Source organism: Lupinus angustifolius, chromosome LG03 (genome assembly GCF_001865875.1).
Source record: "Lupinus angustifolius cultivar Tanjil chromosome LG03, LupAngTanjil_v1.0, whole genome shotgun sequence".
Taxonomy (NCBI): Eukaryota; Viridiplantae; Streptophyta; class Magnoliopsida; order Fabales; family Fabaceae; genus Lupinus; species Lupinus angustifolius.
The window spans coordinates 468,626-490,518 of record NC_032011.1 but is presented as its reverse complement, the minus strand read 5'-3'; the positions used below and the strand labels follow the sequence as shown (position 1 = coordinate 490,518).

The 21,893-nt window shown below is 33.3% G+C and overlaps 2 protein-coding genes across 4 annotated transcripts; both read left to right on the top strand.

The window, feature by feature from the left end:
* LOC109342736 (V-type proton ATPase subunit a1-like) lies at positions 3,317-14,584 on the top strand. Of its 3 annotated transcripts, none has more exons than XM_019580701.1 (18): positions 3,317-3,596; positions 5,068-5,112; positions 5,581-5,703; positions 6,075-6,182; positions 6,503-6,616; positions 6,740-6,913; positions 7,073-7,210; positions 7,874-7,981; positions 8,135-8,242; positions 8,382-8,530; positions 9,450-9,603; positions 10,054-10,214; positions 11,668-11,874; positions 11,961-12,144; positions 12,240-12,323; positions 12,664-12,860; positions 12,946-13,005; positions 13,878-14,584. In XM_019580701.1, the coding sequence occupies exons 1-18, from the start codon at positions 3,453-3,455 to the stop codon at positions 14,080-14,082; spliced, it is 2,463 nt and encodes an 820-aa protein (XP_019436246.1). In that variant the 5' UTR covers positions 3,317-3,452; the 3' UTR covers positions 14,083-14,584. The 3 variants fall into 3 exon arrangements, with proteins under 3 accessions (XP_019436246.1, XP_019436248.1, XP_019436247.1); XM_019580703.1 differs by having other exon boundaries at positions 12,946-13,007; positions 13,948-14,084; XM_019580702.1 differs by lacking the exon at positions 13,878-14,584 and adding an exon at positions 13,349-13,680.
* Positions 17,997-20,968, top strand: LOC109342735 (probable serine/threonine-protein kinase PBL5). Its single transcript, XM_019580700.1, has 5 exons — positions 17,997-18,211; positions 18,788-19,044; positions 19,303-19,492; positions 19,586-19,977; positions 20,524-20,968. The coding sequence occupies exons 1-5, from the start codon at positions 18,145-18,147 to the stop codon at positions 20,812-20,814; spliced, it is 1,197 nt and encodes a 398-aa protein (XP_019436245.1). The 5' UTR covers positions 17,997-18,144; the 3' UTR covers positions 20,815-20,968.

Below are 21,893 nucleotides of genomic sequence, written 5' to 3'. Positions count from 1 at the left end.
TTTAAAGGAGTGAGAAATGCATTAGACATTTCACATGGTAGGCACATTTCTTAGTGGACCCACACTATCTTCTTCTCCATTCTGAAGCAAAGTATCATCTAATCCATTATACAATTCTCACTTTCAATAAATGGTAGTATATAATAAAGAAGTGAGTCCGATAATAGAAAGATAAATGATTATTTCCTTTTAAATTTTAAGGATAAAAGTGTAATTATATTTTAAATAAAAATGACACAAATATCTATAATATTGTTTTTCTTTTGACATTATCTCCCGTAATAAAGAGGAGTCTCACCTATAATAATAACCGGAGTGGTTATTAAATTATGGTAAAATGGTCACGTGACAGAATAATTTAAAGAAATCATGCGAGGAGGAATAGGAGAACACGTGATGGTTCTAAGAGTTTGGTAATGGAATGATGATGAATGGGTACATTGAATAATCATAGTTTGGAAAAGACATCATTTAAAACAAGGCTATGATCATATGCATTATTCAATTTTGCTTAACTTCCAATTCCAAACACCAAAGTGGTTTAGTTTTAGTAACATGTTCTAGTTTCTCAGTGTGACAAGTACGAATCCACTCAAAAAAAAAATGCCAACCATGCAATACAATAGAAAAAATGGCAACACATCACACAATAGATATTTTTCTTTTTAAATTAAGATTAAATACTCATTTTATTCCTTCATATTTTTTATTTTATTAGTTTAGTCTTTAAAAAAAGATCTAAAATGGTCCCAAAAATTTCAAACGTGGGTCAAATTAGTCTTTTTTGGGGTAAATTGGTCCCTACTAAATGTTGTAATTTGACTAATTTGATCCACATTTGAAATTTTGGGACCATTTTAGGTATTTCATTTTTTAAATGACTAAACTGGTAAGGTCGAAAAATATGAGTAACTAGGGTAATTACTTTTAAATTAAATTACTCATTATAGTTAAAATTCTAAAAACACCCCTTTAACATTTTACTAGATGTGTGATTTAGTTCTCAAACTTTTGAAAAGGTGCAAAAACAATCTCAAACTTAGGTTTGGGTGCGAAATGGTCCAAAATCTTTTGGCACATCCACGGTAGTGACTCTAATAGATCAACGGGCCTCACTATCAACTTGGCCTTTTTCACAAAGGTCTAACCTTATTTGGTGCTTTTGGCACCCATCCTTTTCCAACTTACACCCACTATCCTTTTTTTTTTAATTCAAAACTCTCCAAATTATCCCTCCACTCTACACCTACATGAGACTATATCTTCTATACTACGATGTGTCATTTTATGAGTTATTGGCAAGAAAAATACTTAATAATTAAACTTTTTAACTTAAATATATTTTTTCAACCAATCGTAATTCGTGTCACATGAAGTAATATAATTTGTAGTAAAGTAGATATCCTCCTACCTACATAACCTCAAAGTCTAATAGAAAGTTTGCATCAATCTTATCAAATTGGGACAAATCATTATTTGGATCTAGGTGTTAGGATGATAAGTCATTAAATCAGATTAGTGTTACTATACTGACTCTAATGTAGTTTATAATTTACGTACAGTTCTTCTCAAGTATGCAATGTATGAGAATGAGTTAGTCTTCTTCAATAGACTAATTAAATAATACTAAATATAGGTGAATATGACTTGACCTTACTCGCTTATTTAATATGGCCTGATCATGGTCGAGTGATTCGAGTCTGAATATGGTCGAGTCTCATTGGGTTTAGGGTTCAAAATTTAGACCCGAACAATATTTCGGGCCGAGTGGAGGACAAACATGGTCTGGTCCCATGATCACTCATTTGTCATATTTTTGTGTGTGTCTATTTAATTGTGTACAAAATAACGACACATCTTTAGTTGAAAGTATTATTGATTCTCTAATTTTTTCATAATATATACATGATTAACAATATATATATATATATATATCATTTATATGTCAAATTATATACACATATTAAGCAGACTTTATCTAAAGAGAATAAAATATCTCCTAATATAATGAAATAATTTATCTTCTCTCGCCAATGAAATCATGGCATGTGTCCTATTTCATCATCTTCTACAAAAATATGTCTAAAACTAAACAAAATAGTATACATGTCATACTTTTAGTGACTGATGGAAATATGTTATCTCCTAGTACGAGGAGATATATTATTCTCTTATCTAAAATAATTATATATTATATTTAATTAGGTATAGGGTCAGACATGAGTTCGAAGGCTAATCTCGTCGTCATTTAAGTTGGGTTATCTTCTGATCTATAGTTAGGTACGAGTTCAAAAAGTAACTCAACCAACATTTAGATTGAGTAAGGGACAAGTTGTTATCCAACTTGGTCCATGCTTACCTTAGTACTAAATCTGGCCCAAAAGATTAATATTTTGTTTGGTTGGAAAGAGATTAAAAAATTATGGAGAACCTAAATAAAAAAAGAAAAGTGGATAAAAGGCAATAAGAGGGAGATAATATTAAAATAAAATAGAGAGACAAATTGAAAAGAACATAATAAATTAAACAATAATAATTTATTGAAAACAAAAAAAGCTTATTGGAAGAAATACTTGTTGGGAGAAATAACAATAATTTTGGAATGAATTAGTTCTTTATATAAAAAAATGTGATTAGATACATTGATAAAAAAAATTAAAATCCCATTTATCCTTATTCAATCAAACACAACTAAAGGAATGTGGCAACATATAGTTAATGAGAAAAAAACGTATGTACAATAATTTTTACATTGTTACTGTATCATTTATTATTCATCATTTATTTTTAATTATCGTTGATTCTTAAATAAAAATAATACAAATAAATAATGAATAATATATTAATTATGTATTAGTCTTTATATTATGGATGTGGATAAATGTTACACTCAGAAGTTAAATTGCTTAGTCGAACTTTTTCTCATCACCATAGACTATTTTCTTAGACTTTTATTTCTATTAAGGTTTATATCAATTACTATTTTTGCCAAAATAAAACCAAATATGAGGCCAGTGAAGGCATTGGATTAAAAATTGAATTAATCCTTAAATTAATTATGACACATGATCGGGAAGAAGAACATCAATAACTTTTTATAGTGATATTTATTTATTATTTATGCATACTTTATTTCCTTTACGAACGAGTGTTGGTTCAATTGATACTATTATACATCATGCTGATTTCCTTTAAACAAAAGTTTGAGTCTTGTGGGCGGAAAAAATATCCGCTGGAAAAGTTAACCCACGAATGTTTCCGGCTCAAACAAGATGATTGCCTCACTAGTTTACATGGAAACAAAAAAAAATCAATTAGACTTCGCTTTGAGACACTGAAACATTTATCAGATTCTAATGGTAGGTGTTGGAACTGTGAAAGCAAAGTCTCCAAATTAAGCATTTCTCTCACGTTTTCAGAATCAGTGAGATCTATATAGAAGTTCAGATCCAATGGAAAATTTGTTCGATAAGTTATCGCCGATGGATCTGATGCGATCCGAGAAGATGAGCTTCGTTCAGCTCATCATTCCCGCTGAGTCTTCTCACCGTGCCATTTCCTATTTAGGACAACTCTCTCTCCTTCAATTCCGTGACGTAACTATTCTCTTCTCGTTTTCATCTTTCGTTTTGTGGTTTTTACGTTTTTCATGTTTTAGGTTTTCTTCAACTTCTTCTGCATGCTTGAATAGCTTGTGTTAGTGTGTTGCTGTTTTTTAAGAGTTAGTTGAATTGAGTGCGCGTGTTGGAGAAATGATGAAGATACTATACTGCGGGATTCATGCATTTTAGAATGCTAATTTGTAGGAATCTAGTGTTGGTGATTTGTTTACGAGTTAGATCGTTCATGTTGTGTAGTTCATGCAAACTGATCCAATGTTCAAGTGTATTTTTATGTGAGTGAAGTTTTTTCAATAGGTGAATCTGATTATGGTTCAAGAATCGAGCGTGTTTTTTAACTGTTAGTTGAATTGTGTGTGTGCCTCAGGATGATGAAAATTCAGTGCTACAAGATTAGTTAAATTTGTAGTAATCTTGTGCTGGTCTTTTGTGGACAAGTTGACTTGGATGTTAGATCTTTCATGTTGTATAGTTTATGCAAACTGATCCAATGTTTAAGAGTATTTACATGTGAAATTTCCTGAAATGGTGAATCATATTATGGTTTGAGACCTAAGAGTAAGAGGTAAGGATTTGGTTACATTATAGGTTTATGAAGTATAACGTTAGTTGTTTGGGTATGGAGTAGTAAAATTTAGATGACTAGACTAAATTTGATGATTAGGAGTAGGTACTTGAGATGTGGAATTTTCTCATCTTTCCAACCTCCAATCAACTACTAGATTATTGCTCTCTGTTGAATCTTGTTTAACTTGTTCCCCTTTGAAGTTGGATCATGTCGATGCATATTCGAACAGCACTGATAATGATGAATTTCAGGGATAATTTATGCATAATTATGTTATGGTCGGCTATGTATATTCATGTATCATGTGTTATTTATAGTGTTAGAGTTTTATTTTTGTTGGGAATTGTTTTTTACCTTTTATTTGTCTGTTGTTAGCATCTTTTTTAGAACGTCAAATGTTGAAACTTAGAAGGGGACACTCCTTAGTAATTGCTTAGAAATTGGTGGAGTGGCATCTTAAACATGATAGAATTGCTATACATTTTGAGAACTGTAGTTCTTTTGGGTACAGAGTTCAGACTTTTCATCATTTTGATATGCTGAGTTTTACCAAACTTCATGTCAATTATATGTTTCTGATATGTTCTCTCATACATTTGCATTTGGAGAGACTAAAAAGTGTGGATATCATTTGGTTTTTCAATTTTGTTTCCTTGTAATATTGTATACTATGTTGTCCTACTGCACCTATATAGAAGATCTTTTAGGTGGCAAGATTGCAGGTGTATTAGGAAATATTCAAATTTTTGTCCGAACTTTTTTCTTTCCCTGCATATGTAGATTGTAGAAGTACTTATACTCTGGATGTTGCTGGTGTAATTTGTTTTAACAATATTTCATTGTTGCAATTTTTTATGGACACGCTTTTCTCATCCACAGTTAAATGCCGATAAAAGCCCCTTCCAGAGGACGTTTGTTAATCAGGTAGTCTTCATTGTACTAATTTGAAATCCTGTTGCATTCTGCATGTCCTAATTCTTTCACCTTTTCAGAATGGTTGGTTATCACTTATCAGTATATTTTGTGGGTACTAGACTGCCGTTGGAATTTTGAGACTTATCTGTATGCTCAGTTCTTATAACACCATGTCCTAGTATCATTTATTTACAACTTGATTTGCTTCTTAAAGTTTTATTTTTGAAGAGGCATAATCAGGACTCAGATTATAGTTTACATACCTCAAATTTGGATTTTAGAACACTGAAGTAGTTCAGCTTCAGGAATGTTTTTTTTTTATAAATATTTTCTAGAATATATGCTCTTCAAATTTCTTGTCTTTTTCAATGGACTGGATAGATTGTTATCATCTTTAAAAATCAAAGGTCGTGATTATTTTAATGTTGTCTATTATTTTTCTTATTATTGATATTAATTGCCTTTCTGTTTTGACAGGTAAAGCGATGTGCAGAAATGTCAAGAAAGCTTCGATTCTTCAAGGATCAAATCAATAAAGCTGGTTTACTGTCTTCCTCTCTTCCTGTATTGCAACCGGACATTGATTTGGAGGATTTAGAGGTCTCTTTCTGTTTTACTGATGTTTTCCTTAAGATATGATTTTAGGGTTTGCATAGTGACCAAGGAGGTGAGCCTCGACACGACAATAAGGTTGCCTCTTAGTGACTAAGAGGTCATGGGTTCAAATCCTGCAAACATCCTCTCCGCTTGCGGGGGTAAGGTTGCCTATCCTCCCCAGTCCCTAGACCCCACCAGGTGGGAGCCTCATGCACTGAGTTGGCAATTCAAGTTAGATGTTATCATGCTGCCAGCAATGACATGAAGCTGTAGCTTAATTTGGTGATAATTACTGAACAGTTTGCCAGTTTCATTGAGGACTTTTACTCCTGAATCTGACAATGTATGTTCTATTGGATATTTTTTAATACCAGATACAACTTGCTGAGCATGAACATGAGCTAATTGAAATGAACTCCAACAGTGACAAACTCCGGCAATCATATAATGAACTTCTGGAATTCAAGATTGTATTGCAGAAGGTATTTTTTTTATCATTGATATTTTGTGCTGAGCATATTCTCAGGTTAATGTTGAAGTTCTAGAGGTGTATATATGCTCCCTGTTATCTTCATTGCATTAGCTTTTCCTGTTTAATGTCAGTGAGCAAACAATGGTGCTTCTGATCATAATTTAACATGTTTTCCCCCATTTTTATTATTTTCTTAATAATGTATTCTGCGGAATATCAGTATGATAATTTGTTCTTAACTCACAAATGCAATTCTGTTTTTCTAATGAATTAAATGTTTCTATGGTTCTTCATGTCATGGATGTATGATACATTGTTGGGTAATTTCAGGCTTGTGGTTTTCTTATTTCAAGTCATGGCCGTGCTGTTTCAGAAGAGAGAGAACTACAAGAGAATGTATACTCAAATGATGAATATGTTGAGAATGCATCTTTACTTGAACAGGTTCCTTGTAACTTCCTTTATCACCCTTGATATTTTTCTAGCATGAGGTGTGCAATGCTGTTCCTAGTGTTTTAATTTTTTTTTTTAATCCTGTAAGTTCACTGTTAGTTAATTATTTTACAGGAAATGAGGCCTGGACCATCAAACCAATCTGGTTTAAGATTTATCAGTGGCATAATTTGTAAATCCAAGATTCTTAGGTTTGAAAGGATGTTGTTTCGTGCTACAAGAGGCAATATGCTTTTCAATCAAGCACCAGCAGATGAACAAATCATGGATCCTGTTTCAACTGAGATGGTTTTCTTCTTTCTTATCACTTTTAAGAAGACTGATACTTTGGATTGTTATTTTTTAATCAGTATTTATCATTGTGACTTATCCTATTCCCAGTTGGTTTGTTTCCCATTAATGTATTCTCTGTCCGGATAGTGACTCACTCCTGAACTTTCTTTTCAGATTGAGAAAACAGTTTTCGTTGTCTTCTTCTCCGGGGAACAGGCAAGAACAAAGATTCTGAAAATTTGTGAGGCATTTGGTGCAAATTGTTACCCTGTTCCTGAAGATATAACTAAGCAGAGGCAAATAACTAGAGAGGTAAGAGTGCTCACTTCTCAGCTTAAGAAGTTGCTCTTCAGTTATCTATATTCTTCAGTATAGCAGTAGGGTCAAAGTGTGCTCTGGATGAAATTGTGGTTTTTGTGGCTATAGTTTCACCAAGAGATTTTTTGTTTTTGCAGTAGAGGGTCAGCCTCGGTGCAATGGTAAGACTGCTTTCCTTGTGACTTGGAGGTCTTGTGTTTAAATCCTGGAAACAACATTTCGTTAGTGAGGGTAAGGCTGCGTACATATGCCCTCCTAGACCCACTAGGTGGGAGCCTCATCTACTAGGCCACCCTTTTTTTGTTGCAGTCTTTTAAGCTAAATACTAAGGAACTTTGCATTATCTTTGCTCATGGGCTTCGTCCTTTTTTTCTAGCATCATGTCATTACCACAATATTGGGGGACTTGGTTTGAAGTCGACTAGGTTTTATTTAGATGCTCTTTAATTTTTCAGTATGTAGTACCATTTCTTTTGGAGGGGGTCTTTTCCAGCAAAACCATTGAGGAATGTTGACTAGTATGGATGAGAAAAAAGAGTAGTTTAACACTCAATTCAAGTCAATTAACTTGTTCTTTATGATCTTTATGTTGCTTTGTATTTCATCACCATTAACGACACAAGTTTATGGTTGAAAAGTTTTAGTTGTTGGTTACAGGTTTCATCACGTCTTACGGACTTAGAGGCAACTTTGGATGCTGGGATTAGGCACCGGAGTAAGGCTCTAGCTTCTCTAGGGGTTCATCTAGCACAATGGATGAGCATGGTAAGAGTTAGCTTCTGTATCTCCTCTTGTCCGAGATGTTATGTTCTCTGTTTTAACTGCAAAGCAGTCCTAATGTCTGATCATAGTGTGCACATAATGGAAATTTATTGTGAACCAATAGTTCTCATCCAATCAGTTATCATCTTGTCCCAGGTAAGAAGAGAGAAAGCCGTGTATGACACTCTGAACATGTTAAATTTTGATGTCACAAAAAAATGTCTTGTCGGAGAGGGCTGGTGCCCTACTTTTGGAAAAACACAGGTAATTTTTTATTTTTTTGAATTTCGTAAATTTTGTTGGATACTCACTGACTCCCTTTCGTCCTTTTAATTGTGGAGGAATTGAAACATATTTGACATTATATTTTCTAATACAGAGCTTGCATTTAATGATTTTCCAGATTCAGGAGGCACTGCAACGTGCATCTTTTGATAGCAGTTCTGAAGTTGGCATAATCTTCCATCCAATGGATTCAGTGGAATCACCACCTACATATTTTAGGACCAACAGTTTCACAAGTCCATATCAGGAAATTGTTGATGCATATGGGTGAGCTTAATATTTATTAGTTGTAGCAACAAGAATACTTTAATATCTTGAGGTGATGTTTTGTAGAACATTGTTTTTCTTGAAATTAGAAATGTGTAGCAATATTCTTTACCTCTGTGACTCTACCAAAATAGATTGATAAAAGTCTGATCAGTGTAAGTAGAATTGTTAGAAAGGATTTTGACCTAAATGGTCTATAGTCGACTCCACATAGTGGCTAAAGGCTTTGGTTGTTGACTTGTTGTGTATGTCCAATTGGAGGAAGTTAATTTATCATAGTACTTTTATCTTGTGGATGGTGCTGCTAATTGTTTGATTAGTGTATGTTCTATGTCTAAGCTGTAGATCTTATTTTCTGAAAGGATAAATGTGAGGTGAAACAAAACTAAATTTATAGGGTCTTGGTTATAAAATATTTTTTACATGAAGTTTCTTACTCATCTACTCATCCCTGGATGATGTCCACAATTGGAATTTTCTTAAGTGCTGTTTGAGTAAATAGAAAATTGAGATAAATAATAAAGTTTTGTATATTGGGGATTGAAGAGAGAGAAAAATCAGCTTTCAACTTTCAACATATAATTAGTATTCCACAATTTTTTCCTTAAGCTTGGATGCACGAGCCTTTGCGGGCAGAAAATGTTGGAGTGTTGACCCTTTCCCACTCATTTTCTGTTTATAAATGTGTTTATTAATCTGAATGTCGGTCCAAGAGTATGTAAAACTTCCTTAGCTGTTACATCCTATGATATTCCTATTGTGTTTACTTTATAATGTTAGTGGTCTTTTTCTGGATTAAATCTAGGGATGTATTGCGACTGAAACAAGCTATCTAGCCTATTAGATATTTTTTCCTAGGTTTATAAATTATAATCCATGACAACTGATAACATTCCTAATTAGCCCATTTGCTTGGCAGTGTTGCGAGATACCAAGAAGCAAATCCTGCAGTGTACACAACTATTATATTCCCCTTCTTATTTGCGGTGATGTTTGGAGACTGGGGTCATGGAATTTGCCTGCTGCTGGGAGCACTAGTTCTTATAGCTCGTGAAAGCAAGCTCAACACTCAGGTAATTTCATTCTAACAGTGTCATAAATAAAGTAGTAATGGAAGGATTAGGAAAAAAGTATAATGGGGATGTGGCACATGGTTCATCTTCAATGAATAAAAACTTATTTGAGATACATCAAAAAATGAACATTCTTCCCCTTCCTTCTAACTTTTAGAAGGGTCGTATAGTTGGTGTTCAAAGAATGATGTTAATGAAGTCTTTTATTGTTACTTGCTGAGCATGAAGTATGATTTAGCTTATGAATATCCTAACCCCAGTGATGAGGTAGCATTTTTTGATAGCTACTGTATTTTTTGTCCATAAATATCTTAAAGATCGAAATATTTTATTTTTTAAAAACCTATTGTAGTACATATGAATGCAAGCAGAGACACAAATATCTTTTTCTGTTGTTCTGCTCAATGCATTGCAATTAAATACCTAACACTTGCATTTTATTTCTACCAGAAACTTGGAAGCTTTATGGAGATGCTATTTGGCGGGCGCTATGTGCTTCTTTTGATGTCACTATTTTCAATCTATTGTGGGTTAATCTACAATGAGTTCTTTTCTGTTCCTTTTCACATATTTGGTGCATCTGCTTATAAATGCCGAGATAGTTCATGCAGGTGTGTTCTATTTCTCTCTTACAGCCTCTAATATTTGTTCCAGTTTAATGTTTTTTATTTTCTTACCAAGAATATGATGCCCTGATCTGCCTTTATATTCAACATTTTTCAGCTATTGCTTAGAATTCCTGTTTATTTTGGGGATACAGATGCTAGAACTCTTATCACCAAAGAACTGCTTTTCTTACCAAGATATATGATGCCTTGAGCTGACTTTATATTCAATATTTTTCAGCTATTGCTTAGAATTCCTGTTTATTTTGGGGATAACAGATGCTAGAACTCTTGAGTCTAAATAACTGCTTTTCTTACCAAGATATATGATCCCTTGAGCTTCCTTTATGTTCAACATTTTTCAGCTATTGCTTAGAATTCCTATTTATTTTGGGATAACAGATGCTAGAACTTTTATCCCTAAATAATTGCTCTTCTGCGCGAACACGAGTTGATTATATCCACTTGCAGCTGTGCATCTTGAACAACAGTGGTGGTTATTATAATAATTGGGCCTAACTCCACCCAAAAGCTAGTTTATGGGGGGAGGGTTGTCCAAATCATTATAAATGGCTCTTGGCTCATAGTTTCTACGCTCTACCAATGTAAGAATTTAATACATTAATAGTTGTAATGAATCAATTTATTTGGTAAAAGTGCCATCTAGACTTTATCTCACGTGGTGGAGCAGGTTGGATTTGGGTAGTAGAGGTCATACTTTCAAGTTGTTGTCAGATTTTGTACCAAAAAACTTATTTGCTAAAGTACAAGTGTTAATTCTAATAATTGTGCTGCTCGTAAGTTGTGGACCACTACAATGAGAAGAGTCTTTTAGTCTGGAACCATCAGATGTATAGCTTCCATTAGTTCCTTAACAACTATGACAAATGGTTCACATATCACTCACAACTATGACCTTCATTTCTACCACATTATCAGAAATCATCTGATTGGAATCTCTTGCAAAGCTACCCTATTATGATTTTATGTACTTATATTCCCTTTCTCTTTCGATTTGTTCTAATTTTGGGTTAGATATGAATACATTAGATCAAATGTTGAGGCAACATCTATTGTAGAAAAGATGATAAAATCTTGGCTTTGATGGTTTGGGCATTTGTGGAAAGGACCTGTAGAAACCCCAATAAGGAGGGTATCTTGATCACTAAAGGTAGATGGTGATCAATAAAAACTACAGGTGAAACCTTTAAGAAGGATTTAGATAGAATTGGTTTGTCTACAAACATGATTTACAAGGTGATATTATGACGTCGTTTGATCTATGTAGCCAATCCCGTTTAGTGGGAAGAGGGTTGGTGGGGGTTGTTGTTCAAATTTTTGGTATTTATATTGGCTGAGAATCTACATTATGGAAGGTTTTTATTACATGCCATTTTTTTTAAGCAGCAAGGTTTTAACTTTACTTCTATGTGAATTTTTATCATTCCGCCTTTACCAGGGATGCACATACTATTGGCCTAGTCAAATACCAAGAGCCATACCCATTTGGTGTGGATCCCAGCTGGCGTGGAAGTCGTTCAGAATTGGCTTTTCTGAATTCTTTGAAGATGAAGATGTCCATTCTGTTTGGTGTGGTGCATATGAACTTAGGAATCATATTAAGTTATTTCAATGCTCGTTTCTTTGGAAGCTCACTGGATATAAGGTGTTTCACTCTTCTGCCTGGCCCATGCATTCTTTGTGCTATCATTTTAGTTGAATATTTTAACTTACTCTTCATGCTACTATCAGGTACCAGTTTGTGCCACAGGTGATTTTCCTCAACAGTCTATTTGGGTATCTTTCCCTTCTCATTGTTGTTAAGTGGTGTACAGGCTCTCAGGCAGATCTTTATCATGTTATGATATACATGTTTTTAAGCCCCACAGACAAACTTGGTGATAATCAGCTGTTCTGGGGCCAGAGACCACTTCAAGTATGAATCTGGTTCTTTTCTTCATTTTTGCATAATATATTGTTGTTCTGTTTCGTAGTTTTTCATCATTCTGAATTACTCCTCATTGTGTGCAGATTGTGTTATTGCTTTTGGCTCTAATTGCAGTTCCGTGGATGCTCTTTCCAAAACCTTTTATACTAAAGAAGCTTTATACTGAGGTGGGACTTTTCACCATTCTTGTGTATGATTTTTTCCTTGAAAATTGATTCTTTTGTTCAACTAATCCTCTCTGATACATGTACATAATTAGTATACATATGCTTGTGGTTTGAGTTTCCAACATCAATTTTCTTTTGTAACTGTTATGAGATCTGTTTTCTTTGGAATTAATATGCTTAAAGGCAACATACAACCTAATTTTAATTCCTTTCATGTATGCAGAAAGCTTTTCTGGCTATAGTTGTCTATGTTCTACAATTTTTGTTGCAGCCAGTAACTAAGGTGCTGGCTTGTAGTTTGCCAAGATTACTAATCTTTTATCCTGCTGATATTATACAGAGATTTCAAGGTCGCAGTTATGGTTTGCTTAATAACTCTGAGATGGACCTTGAGGTAGAGCCAGATTCTGCCAGGCAACATCATCATGAAGAATTCAATTTCACAGAGGTCTTTGTTCACCAGATGATCCACTCCATTGAGTTTGTTCTAGGTTCTGTTTCAAATACAGCTTCATATCTTCGACTTTGGGCATTAAGGTTTGCTCATGATATTCCCTTATCACCATGTCTTCCTATTTTATAGATTCTTGTTCGTTGGTTGATTTTTCTTACCACATTACAGTTTGGCTCACTCGGAACTTTCTACTGTTTTCTATGAGAAAGTCTTGCTTCTTGCTTGGGGGTGAGTTTGATTAATAACCTGTCTTTTAGCACTTTTAACATGTAAATTGAGATGTTCTGCATTCTGTATCATTATTGGACTATTTTAAAAAATGTGTTTCCCTAATTAGAAGGAACAGTAATTAATAATTTGCGGTAAATGTGATCCAGAAAAACCATTCAATGCTAAAGGGTAGTTTTCAGGGTCCATAAAGAGTGCACTCAATCTTTTGTCCAAGAGGAATCAAAGTCTAGTGCCAGAGAATGTTGTGATATTTCAATTATTTGAACATAAAGAGCAAGGTCAAGAAGTGCAGTATATACTGTTAACATGCAAGTTTATTGATCAAATTGCTTCATTTGAGGACTAATTTGATGTCACTAAAGTTTTGAGCACCAAACTGATGTTCCAAAAATCTTTTATGGACCAAATAGGGGACTCAAGAATTAATTTCTTGTAAAATGAAAGTAAGCTTTCACACTGTAAAATGATGTGATGCACTCCGTTAAAGTAGGAACGAATTGACAAACCATAGCACAATTGTGTCGTGCAATGATATTATAAATATATATGAAGACACACACACACACACTCTCTTTGTATAAGGAGAAATTGTAGGACTAGAGTACCCTTACACATTAAACATGTGATAATATTATGGAATGGCCATCAAGGTTGATGATTGTTTGGAGAAATCAGTAGTAGATAATTTTATTGCACAGAGGTAGTTTCTTTAACAGATAAATAATAATGTTTGTTGAATTTGTAGGTCCATGGTAAAACCCTCAGGTTGGGTGGTTATATTTCGAATATTTTAGCTCTGAGACTTAATCATCTGTCATTTCTTTATATTTTGTAATCATTAATGTCATTTCTGGTTGCAATTATAACAGGTATGATAATCTTGTTATTCGGTTAGTGGGACTAGCTGTTTTTGCCTTTGCAACTGCCTTCATATTACTAATGATGGAATCTCTTAGTGCTTTTCTTCATGCCCTACGTCTCCATTGGGTAGAATTTCAAAATAAATTCTACCATGGTGACGGCTACAAGTTCAAGCCTTTTTCCTTCGCCTCCTTAATAGATGATGATGATTGATCCATTCATATCTATGTTGGTTTTGTTGACAAGTATATGCAAAGATACTCACACAAGTGAGATAAAATGAGAATCCATAGGGAACCCAATTGGTGCTTGTGCAGGTCAGGTTTGCTTGATAATTCTCATAGCCAAAGAAATTATTGCTCATCTTCCTGTGGCTATGCTGGTGCAAGATCACTGCCATGAGTCGTAGAAGGTATCTTTAACAGAATATTTACTTTATAGTTTTTCTTTTTCTCTTAGAATAGGAAATGTTAAGAGATAAGGGAAGGTACGATTTTGAGTAACTTCTGTAAAGAGGTTTGGGGATCCATCATATAGTGTAGCTATTTGATTTTGGGTTTTTTGGGGTTACGCACATATATACACTAATACACGTAGCGCGGGTTTTGTTGGGAATGTGACCATTTTGAGTTTTCTTGTATTGGTAAATCCCAAGTTATAGAGTTCCATTTTTTAAAGGAATAATCACAGTTAAGTACAGAAGTCAGAACTTGAATAATGTCATCTCTATCGAACTTATGTTAATCATAAGCTGGCACCAGTTTTGGAATACAATTTGAACTTGTGAAAAACATGCTCTACCCTTTTACTGAGTTGTGGCCATTGGACAAAAAACTTTAAGTGAATATCAAAATATATAGTTTTCTAACACTATTTATGTGTTGTAATGTTTATCTTATTTTTTCCTCTCGCCTTTCACAAGATTTGACTATGTTTTTATGCGAATAATTGGTGATAATATGATATAGTCAATTCTAAACCTCAGTTCATCTAACTTGATAAAGAATGTAATGTAAACTGAATTAGTGGTCCAAAATCATTTGAGCTGTAAATTTGGGAGTATATAATTAAATCCATCTCAATTTATTTTTCTTATAAGAATTTACTCTACAATCATCAAACGTTATTTTTTTCATATATATATATATATATAAGTAAGATATATATACATATAAATACACAAAAAATCTCATTATATAATAATATGAGTTATCTTCTTCAGTCAAGCTACTAAAATTATGATATGTGTCTTGATTAACCATAGGTGAATCTACGATGACCAATTGACCTTGGTCGGTTGGTCCTCTCCTACTCTTCTTCACCAGTGGTGGTCGTTGTTGTTGAGCCAATTGTTTCCGATGGAGCCTGAACTATCTTACTTAATAATAATATTTGGTCACATATAAGGAGCCAAAATCCAATTCCAAAAAAGCAAAAGGTCCCACGCGCAAATGATTACTTCTCTTTTAGGAAGAGTGTGCAATGCACTCTTCTAATATTTATTTTCCTTTACATATGCAACGGATTGTTTAATTAGTCAAATAATTATATATTTTTGAAATATTTAACCCATATATTGAACCAATAAATTACCAACCTAGTATCTCAATCACTAGTTCCATTTTAATAACTATAAATTTAACATATAGTTAGAATCAGAAATACATAGTGATCATATTTACAACATACTACTAAATCACAAGTTTTTATTCATGAAATTGTTTTTAATTTTTTATAGGGTTTATAAAATTGTTAATACGACAATAAATATTTTAATCCTAGGAAATGTAAACATGTTATAAATTGAATCTTGATGAGCACGGTTCTTATATTGTCTTGTTCCTCTTTCACTCTATATAAAAGAAACACTTCCATTCCCCACTTCACTATAATCACTCACTATTACAAACTTTTTCAACCCTCCACTTCTTCTTCAATTTGTTTCCTCCTTCTCATTTCTTCTACCTTTTTTCTTGAAACCCATTTCACAAAATGGATCGTAAAGAAACCTTAGCAAAGAGAAAAAGCACACAGAATCCTCCACCCAGAAGAGGCCAAGTTAAGATGAGAATATTGAAGAGTATCGTTGAAGTGTTGTCTTGTTCAGGTAGTATGCGCCAACAAGAACAAGAAGAACGTGCTCCTGTTCCTCTCAGTTCAACTTCCACTACTCCTACAATTCCAAGTGGATACACTTCAGAAGCTTAACATCTATGGAATCCAGTAGCTACTGATATTGTTGCTATCGTAATATCTATGCACCGATAGTGTAAAAATTCAGTGTATCATCCACTATGATGCAGTGACAGTGTAAAATCCGGTGTATATCTTTTTTTCTCTTTAATTTTTGTTCTGTTTAGGTTCTAGTAATGATTCGTTAGGGAAGTTAATTCATTTTGGTTTCAGAGTTTTGTACACTGTTTTTTTTTTGTTTGGGGAGTTTTTGCCGAGACCCTGATTCTTGTACATATATGTATATATATAAAGTGTGATTTTTAAGGAAATTTTGATAGTTGCAACTTTGAATTTGAAGTTATGTCGATTGCTTCTTCATGTTCAAAGATGAAAAAATGTCTCCTTATAAGGCTATAAAATTACATAAAACTAATTTCAGTTTTTTTATTTATTAAAAAACTATGCTGCGAAAGTATTAAATTATGGTCTTAACATAAGGGTATTGGAGCTTAAAACTAATCAGAATGTGCTACTACTCTCTTCTTTTGTAATTTTTATAACTCCCTTCTAAGTTTTGGACTATAAAATATCAATAAGACAATATATTTCATGCAACATAGATGAAAATGTTTAGTTAGATAAATGGATGTATTAAATAAGATACAATTATAAATGAATGTATTACAGATAAAATTATAATCGCTCATATGTTAAAAAATGGTAGAATTGTGTCGAATGCGAAAGAAGCTCATAAGGAAAGTTGATGAAATGAAAAGTAGTCCAATTTATAGAGTAAGAGTGAGACTAAAAAAGACTATAAGGAAATAATAGACTTATAGATTAGCGTTTGTCGTTGAACATAAACATGATTTATGATAGAACACCATAACATTATTCGATATCCAACTCACCTAGTGAGATATTAGTTGATAAATTGCGTGTATGAATTGATTGATTGAAAGATAAGAAAATTAATTATTTGATTGGGGTAATTTGTGAATGCAATAAGGAGTAAAGGGAGACGTATGAAGAACGAGTGAATTTGGGTTTTTTTGGTTTCTAACATGTATTTTTATATTTGGGATAATCTTGTCTAAATTCAGAACATTCACACAGGTACGTGAGACTAACTCTTCTAACAGATATTTTTTCTATCTCTAAGACATTGCTTAAAGAGAAATAAACATATACTACTTGAACTCAGAAATTGGGTTGATTAGCTGTTAAGGAAATTAATAAGATGATTCCAAATTTATGGTAATCTCTTTGACCACGCAATCTTATTTTAGTCAAGACAAATTATTACCAAAAGCCTTGGGGGAATAAATAATTGGCTTGGTGAGGAAGGAAAAGGTTGAAAAATGGTTGTGTACTCTAAAAAAACAATGTAAGACTATGGTCTTTGATGCCACCAAATTAAGGATAACTTAACCTCTTAATTGACCAACACAAATTGTAATGTCATTGATGATTCATTTTTATTGTTAATTGAGTCAGATGCAACAAATAAATGACTCATATTCCCTTGGACTCTCAAATTCAGTTTGTTTTAACCTGGTCTAATGCTAATTATAGGCTAGCCAAATTATTATACTAATAAATTGTGTTTTCGCAACTTCAAAGGTTATGTTAGTTAAACTTATTTTATTATTATTATTATTCCACTTTACATAGGAAAATAACATAATTTACTTGATATTCTAGTCATTCATTCTAGGAAAATCTAATAATTTAAAAACTATTTAATATATATATCTCTATACTTTATGCTATATTTTTAATATTATTTGAGTGAAATTGTATTATTCAACTTTTATATTATTTATTGATCCAAAAGATGTAGTAACACCCAACTCTGTCCAAAATTACAGAAAAGTCCTTCACTCTTTCTTCTAATTGGTAAACCCATAATATTAAATAGAAATCTCTTTCTATTTTCTCTCTCCTTTTTTGTAACACAAAGTTAAGTTTATGACACTGTTTCTATTTTGTTTTTGTTTTTGTTTTCATGTTTGGGAACTCTATTCTGGGAACTCTGTTTTCTTGGTGCACCTGAGATAGAAACAGAGACAGAAAAATTTCAACAAAAAAAAAAAGAAGATGGGTTGCTTTGGCTGCACGAGAAGATCACGCAAAAAATCCATCACAAACAATCCCACTTCTATTGGTAAATTTTGATAATGGATTTTCCATGATTAATGTTCATGCGTTTTACTAAGCTAGCTATATAAAACTTTCACACATTGTTTCTGATCGTTTTTTATTTTATGTTGTTCTTGAAAAAAAAAATTAAATTTTGGACGTGGGTATGTTCTAATTTGATTAAAGATTATTTCTTTGGAGCTAAACTACTCAATGTTTCATTCATCATTTGAATGCATGTTGTTGAATGTTACCATTTTGTTCTGTTCTGGAAGCATGTTTTGTGGATTTTTTTGTTGTTGAACTTTCTGGCATTTAAAAGAAATACTTTTGAATTTGTGCAGTTTTGATGTTCTAAAATGTTTTTTTTTCTTCTTCTTTCTATCTCTGGAAATTATAGGATGAGTTTTCATAATGGTTGAAGGTTGCAATTATTATTCATATTTTGTTGTTGTTTGCTTGGTTTGGAATGTTTTGATCCATGGAACTTGTCATTTTATGTTCTTCTTGCATTTGATGTGTCAACCTGTTTATCTCACCTACCGTTATGCTTGATCTCTCTCACTCCCTTGTTCTTTGTTTTGTTTGTATGCTTTTGTAGATAGGATCAAAGTTGATTTGAATGAGAATGGTAGAAGGGAAGATAAAAAAGCTAAGGACGATCAACTTTCCGTGGACGCGAGGAATTTGAATATAAGAGAGGGTGTTTCGAAGGAGGTTAAACCTAATGGTTACAAGGCGCAGTCGTTTACATTTGATGAGCTTGCAGCTGCAACAGGAAATTTTAGACCAGATTGCTTTCTAGGTGAAGGAGGGTTTGGCAAAGTTTATAAGGGAAACTTGGAGAAAATAAACCAGGTTTGTTAAAAATGCACCAAAAAGAGAAATTATTGAAGCATTGTTTTCGATACGATACACTAGTTTCGTTTTGATCCATGTAAGTGATGTAATTGACCCCATTTAGTGAGAAAATGCTTTGGTTGTTGTTATTATAGCATTTGAATCGGTATCTTGTAATGTGTTGCACATTTATGCTCTTTCATATTATGTTAATTTAAATGTTTCGGGCTGTGTCAATTTGTGGTGAGATTTTGAGGCATGTTATGATTTGTGTAGGTTGTAGCTATAAAGCAACTTGACCCTCATGGGAGTCAAGGAACTCATGAATTTTCTGTTGAAGTGTTAACACTGAGTTTGGTAGACCATCCTAATCTAGTCAAGTTGATTGGGTTTTGCGCCGAGGGAGAGCAGAGGCTATTGGTTTATGAGTACATGATGTTGGGATCTTTGGAGAACCATTTGCATGGTATATTCTATACACAATATCATTCTAATGTCTTGTTTTTCACCATTTTTTTGTTGTTATGGCTTATATCTTTTCGCTTCTTCGGGCCCTCAGATCTTAAACCCGGAAGAATACCACTTGATTGGAATACTAGAATGAAAATTGCAGCTGGTGCAGCTAGGGGTTTGGAGTACTTGCATGATAAAATGAAGCCTCCTATCATATACCGTGACCTGAAATGCTCAAACATTTTGTTAGGAGCGGGATATCATGCCAAGTTATCTGACTTTGGTTTGGCTAAAATAGGTCCAAGTGGTGATAAGACTCATGTTTCGACCCGGGTTATGGGTACATATGGGTATTGTGCCCCAGAGTATGCGATGACAGGTCAGTTAACGTTCAAGTCTGATATTTACAGCTTCGGGGTTGTTCTTTTGGAACTCATCACTGGCAAGAAAGCTATCAACCAAACAAAATCTGGCAAAGAACAAAATCTAGTTGCATGGGTATGTCAATTCTCTTTTACTCATTCAAAATTTCTGCCATTAATATGAGAGAACACTCATATTGGACACTAGTTAAGAAGCTGGGCATGAGAAATCCCAATGGTTGTGATCTCATCCCCGAGAAGGCACTTGGAGTGCTTATTATCGAGTCTCTAAAGTCTTCAAAGAATTCGTCATTGAAAATAATATATTTTCCGTTCGAGTACTTCATACACACAGCAAATTGTTTTCGCTTCTCTTTTATCCTAATGAGCAAACTCTATGCATAACCTGATCCTGATGCCTCAGTAATTGTCAAAACTGTAATGTTATGGATAAAGTTCTTGCATATAGTTTCTAGTTGCCACAATTTGCATTAATGCCTCTCATTTACAGTAATTGTTTACATTGTTCAATATTGCTGTATAGCTAACATTCATAATTCCATAGTTCCTTATTTTTCCATTTACCATACTGAACACATTCCGTATCAATTAGCAGGATGAAGATTGCGAAGAGAAGTTTTTATTTTGAAGCTTTCTGATTTATTGTCTAACTTGTTTACAGTCAAGGCCCTTGTTCCGAGACCGGAAAAAGTTCACACAGATGATTGATCCATTGCTAGAAGGTCATTTTCCAGTGAGAGGCTTGTACCAAGCTCTTGCTATTGCTGCTATGTGTGTTCAAGAGCAGCCTAATATGCGTCCGGCTATAGCTGATGTGGTTACAGCTCTAAACTACCTTGCAACTCAGAAATACGATCCGCATGTTCGTTCAGTGCAATGCAGCCAATTCCACGAAAACAGCTTGTCTTCTCCGAGAATGCGAAGGAATGGTCATACACATGTTGATACTTGATAGCAGTGGTTCTAACTTCTAAGTCAGACAAATCTGGAGACTAGACAAGTTGAACTGTTTTTTGGTTATTCATTTTATAATGTGCCTAGTTATCAAATTTTGCTTATTAGGAGATAATAAGTGCCTCTTCAAATATGAAAATATTCTTTCACAATTTCCCCTCTCTTGGTTCCTTCCTTCTTTATATCAAATGTGGAAGTAAGGCAAAGAAAAAGTGGGAGGATTAAGGAAAAGAAGTTTTTTTTTTACTTCAAGTTTTGAAATAGGATAGAAAGTAATGTAAACTTGAACTTTTATGAATGAGTTACCTTAATTGAAATGGAATGGAGATATCATATTAGTGTTTGATTTGTTTTCAAGGGTGGAGCTATTTGCTTCCTTGTATATTCAAGATTTTGAGCACTTTCATATACAAGCACACTTAGAGAGCACAATACAATGAATAGTTGTATGCTGCGTTCGGGAAGAATGAGTCGCTCCCGAAAAGAAATCTATTGATTCTCTCCCAATTGGTTGGACTGTAGGTGCCATGATTTAGTTCATTCTCTCTTTTTTTAGTCGTCAATTTAATTTATATCCATGTTAATATATGTGATCATGCGAGAAATTGCACATGACTATCTTAAAATTGAAGTGAAGTAAGGTACTAGATTTAGTAATATGGGGTCAGAAATTATAGCCACAGTGACTATGAAAAACAAACTATGGATTTTCAATGACTAAAAATTTATCTTTTAAATTTGAGACACTCATTAGATTGGTTGGAAAAAAATCTTGTTTATAGAACTTATGATACACACGCTTTTTATAGTTACTTCATTTGTTTTTGTTTATTTTATTGTTTTTCTCTTTTTTTTTTTCTTTCAAGCATCTTTGTATAGTCAATGAGTAATGTTATATCCTCGTACTAAATCCTCATACCCACAAAAAAACAACAAATGTTACTTGTAAATCAATCATTAATAAATAAAATATTACCTTGGGATATATGTCATTTTTTGGTAGGTAGGAGGATATATCATTTTCCTTAGCCATAGATAGGTCTTTACTACCAACAAGGTGTTAGTTTAATGGTATAA

Bases quoted from the DNA above. Each gene is read 5' to 3' on its own strand.
- LOC109342735 (XM_019580700.1), top strand. From the start codon at position 18,145: ATGGGTTGCTTTGGCTGCACGAGAAGATCACGCAAAAAATCCATCACA. The intron at 18,212-18,787 runs GTAAATTTTGAT...ATGCTTTTGTAG, and splicing joins AAACAATCCCACTTCTATTG to ATAGGATCAAAGTTGATTTG. The intron at 19,045-19,302 runs GTTTGTTAAAAA...TGATTTGTGTAG, and splicing joins ACTTGGAGAAAATAAACCAG to GTTGTAGCTATAAAGCAACT.
- LOC109342736 (XM_019580701.1), top strand. From the start codon at position 3,453: ATGGAAAATTTGTTCGATAAGTTATCGCCGATGGATCTGATGCGATCC. The intron at 7,211-7,873 runs GTAAGAGTGCTC...TGTTGGTTACAG, and splicing joins AGAGGCAAATAACTAGAGAG to GTTTCATCACGTCTTACGGA. The intron at 12,324-12,663 runs GTGGGACTTTTC...GATATTATACAG, and splicing joins TAAAGAAGCTTTATACTGAG to AGATTTCAAGGTCGCAGTTA.